We start from the raw sequence: 3,481 nt of genomic DNA on the forward strand, positions 1-3,481 counted from the left end.
AAATATTTTGAATTTGAAATAAAATTTGTTATACTGGGCTAATACCATACATTCCTAATATTAAATGCCCATAAAAAAATAACTTTTCAGGAAAAAAAATCAATTCGTTTTCGTATTAATAAATAAATGGTTACATATAACTTATATTCAAAACCTTATAGAAAAATCTAGGCACAACGTGTTCTAAGCCACCAAACTGTGAAAGATAACATGATACAGGGGAAATAGACCCTACAAAGAATCTCGTAGGGAGCTGAAGCGATAGCCCAACAACATACAGCCACTCGTAACTATGAAGGTTATGAGCTGCCAGGCTCCCACATTTTGGTTACGGAACTAGACGCATCGGCTGTGCCCAGAAGGCCGCGAAATTATTAACTTATTAGCTACCACGTACTCACACTCAGAACCACAATATACTGGGCGATCAGAGGCCAAATTACAAGCAAAAAAATATAGGCATCACATACTTGCAGTCAGAATATGGAATGTAAGGTCTCTCTCTGTAGTTGAATCTCTCTCACTGAACAGAGAGACCCTCAACGTCTGATTCCATCTTACTGATGGGGATGGTGATATTCAGCACTCCATTCTTGAATTCCGCCAACATTTTCTCCGCCTCGCGGTTCTGAGAATGATCCTTCATCTTCGAGTACTGCACCTTCACCTTGGGGATTGTGATATTCAACACACCATTCTTCATTTCCGTCTTGATTTTGCTCGTCTCATAGTGTTCAGGCAGCATCAACCGAGCACTGTAGCTCCTGTAAAACGACCACGAGTCCTTTTCCTTCTTTTCTTTCTCTTCGATCACAATAAAGCGCTGGTCCACCACAGACACCTTGACATCGTCCTTCGACAGCCCCGGCATGTCGAATCTCACTTTCACTTCATTCTCGTTTTCCATCATGCACCACGGGGTTCGAACCGACAACGCGTCCCGCTCCATCATATCAAGCATCTGCTGCATCGTTCTCAGCGGCAAAAATAGGTCCGCAAGACCTGGAATTATTATTAGTTAAAAAAAACAAAATCTCCAAAGTCAGTTACAGCAGAATTGGTTAAAGGCAGTATTTTAACTTATAAATAAAATGGTTTTTTTCACGCAAAACTTTTTTATACAATTTTAAGTTAAAATATGATTTTTTGTATGGTTTAAAATATATTTTTTGAATACATGAATAAATTAACACTAAACTTACCAAAGGGCGAAACCACCTTACTGAGCTTCTGGTCTGACTCATTTCCACTGGTAATATTTTCCACGGTCCCGGGCTTCTGGTCAGCGTCAGTTTTGCTTAATGTAGTATTCTCCTCAGCTTTGGCCTCCTTTTCTGGGCTCGTTTCTGCTCTGACAACAAGACTATTTTTACGCTGCTGCGGAGAACGCAGCGTCAAGTTGGTCTGTAGCCGTTTGCCAATTGGACTAAGACTAGTGTTGCATCCAAGATTCCAACGAGAATTTATAGAGCATGTTGGAGTCGAACGGATATAAGCAGTTGCAGGCAAGTTATGCAGAGTGCAATCCATTATTTAGCAAGGCAGACCTCTGGACCTCTGTAATGGCAGATTTGAAAAATAAGTTACAGAGACTCCACATATGTTCCTACACGTACCATGGCACATAATTTATAATTGCAGAAGCCTTGAAATTCATTGAAGCAAGTCTTGAAAGTGACATAACCTCTAAATCATTCATTTCCATAGTGAAAACCCAATTGGCTTACCTGTGACGTTGATAAGTCGGAGAGGTATCAGAGGAAGCGTCGCGAAAATTGACAGATGATATTAGGACAGTGGCCTCAAATAAAATTTAATTCGAATGCACGAAACCACAAATGCCTGAGGAGAGAGGCCGCAGCTGAATGAAATATATTGGAAGGAAAAGTTCGAGCAAAGCCTCTGGCCTATACACGGTAATTTACATTCTTGCAAACTAAGATACAGGAAAAATATTAATCCGTGAAAGCACAGTGATGTGGGTAAAAAATTTCTATTCACTAAAGTGCATCGTGGAATCCCAACACACATTGTTTTTTTCTTTTATCCTTTAAGAAAAAGAAAAAGCATGACTATTACAATAACTCGTATTACATTATATTCGTTCTCGGAAAAATAATCAGTGCAGTTTTGACTCTGGAGTATCTTATATTTAAACATTTTGCCACCAAGACACTTTCTTGATGCCAGTGTCCATGCATTTCCTGTGTGTTTTTATATAACTGCTTTTTAAATAATAATATTTACATATCAAGAGTTATTATTATTTTTTTTTTTAATGTGGCTATTTATAATTTAGCATAGGAGATAAATGGTTACCCATTAATGAACAATTAATTATAAGAATTATAAATAACCTGGGATCGTATTTTTTAATTTGTAATTTTTTCTAATATAAAAGAATTGATATATAATATAAAATTAAAGAATATATATATATATATATATATATATATATATATATATATATAATTTTAAAAATAAAATTAGTATAATTTTTTTCATATATTTATATATATTACATAATATTTTTTTTTTTATAAATATCATTACAATTTGGAATATGTTTTATTTTATTTAATAAATTTATAATATTTCTATACAATTATTTATTGAATAATTAAATTTATATTACAATTTTTTTAAATAAACAACGTTATAAACTATTTCATATAACTGCACTTTTAATAATCATATTTCCATTATACTGGTTTTTTTTTAAAATAACTTTGCCTTCCATAAAGGCATGCATACGGTTATGCTATTTTAAAGGCTTTGGAGAAAAAAAAAAAATCACGACTAGGAACATGTTCTTTCCTCCTTTTTCTCATAGTAGTAAATATAAGTTAAAAATAATTATGTGAAATGCAATCTTTTTAATGTTTTAGTATGTGTTTAATACAACTAAGTGCGTATTCAATTGGGGTATTGATGCAAAGTTTTTATTAACCTCAACTTGCCTAAGATAAGATAAATTATTAAGTGTAATAATAAAACATTAAATAAAATTTTAAATTTTAAATTTAATAAAATAATATTTAATTAAATATAAATAATAATTTTATTAAGAAAGAGAGAGAAGGTACACATGTTTTCCTCCCGCCATTCAAAAATTTAATATAAACCTATCCAGTAATCCACCACGTTGAATCTAAAACAATGCATAAGAATGTATGTAATCCACCAAGTTGAATTTAAAACCATGCATAAGAATGTATGTTTTAGGAATGTAAAAATGTTAATAATACATGCATGATCCTCTATGTATGAATTTAAAACAGATTATTGGTTCTCTAGTATGTCAAAAACACAATACTAATAAGTTGTAGAGCAAGAATATTTTGGAAAATTGTATTTCACTATGACAAAGATGAAGGTGGTTAAATTTTTATGTGAGGATTTATGATAAAATTATTCTCTTCACACTGATCAAATGGTTTAAGAAAATAAATGTAACACTGCAAACTATGGTTTAAGAAAA

General features: G+C 32.5%; 1 protein-coding gene across 2 annotated transcripts; it reads right to left on the reverse strand.

Annotated features, from left to right (window-relative positions):
- Positions 1–211: 211 nt before the first annotated feature.
- Positions 212–1,891, reverse strand: LOC149221434 (uncharacterized). Of its 2 annotated transcripts, none has more exons than XM_089382977.1 (3): positions 1,728–1,891; positions 1,203–1,606; positions 212–1,002 (listed from the first exon to the last, which is right to left on the reverse strand). In XM_089382977.1, the coding sequence occupies exons 2-3, from the start codon at positions 1,528–1,530 to the stop codon at positions 521–523; spliced, it is 810 nt and encodes a 269-aa protein (XP_089239103.1). In that variant the 5' UTR covers positions 1,531–1,606; positions 1,728–1,891; the 3' UTR covers positions 212–520. The 2 variants fall into 2 exon arrangements, with proteins under 2 accessions (XP_089239103.1, XP_089239102.1); XM_089382976.1 differs by having other exon boundaries at positions 1,203–1,557; positions 1,728–1,889.
- Between the last annotated feature and the right edge of the window lie 1,590 nt (positions 1,892–3,481).

This window comes from Pinus tabuliformis, chromosome Q, assembly GCF_031772625.1.
Source record: "Pinus tabuliformis cultivar Carrire ecotype Pingquan chromosome Q, CPIR1, whole genome shotgun sequence".
NCBI classification, from domain to species: Eukaryota; Viridiplantae; Streptophyta; class Pinopsida; order Pinales; family Pinaceae; genus Pinus; species Pinus tabuliformis.

What these genes read in the sequence shown, in the direction of transcription:
- LOC149221434 (XM_089382977.1), bottom strand. Translation starts at nt 1,530, where the DNA reads ATGGATTGCACTCTGCATAACTTGCCTGCAACTGCTTATATCCGTTCG. An exon ending in TAAGGTGGTTTCGCCCTTTG is followed by an intron (nt 1,003 to 1,202) that starts GTAAGTTTAGTG and finishes TAATAATTCCAG; the next exon opens with GTCTTGCGGACCTATTTTTG.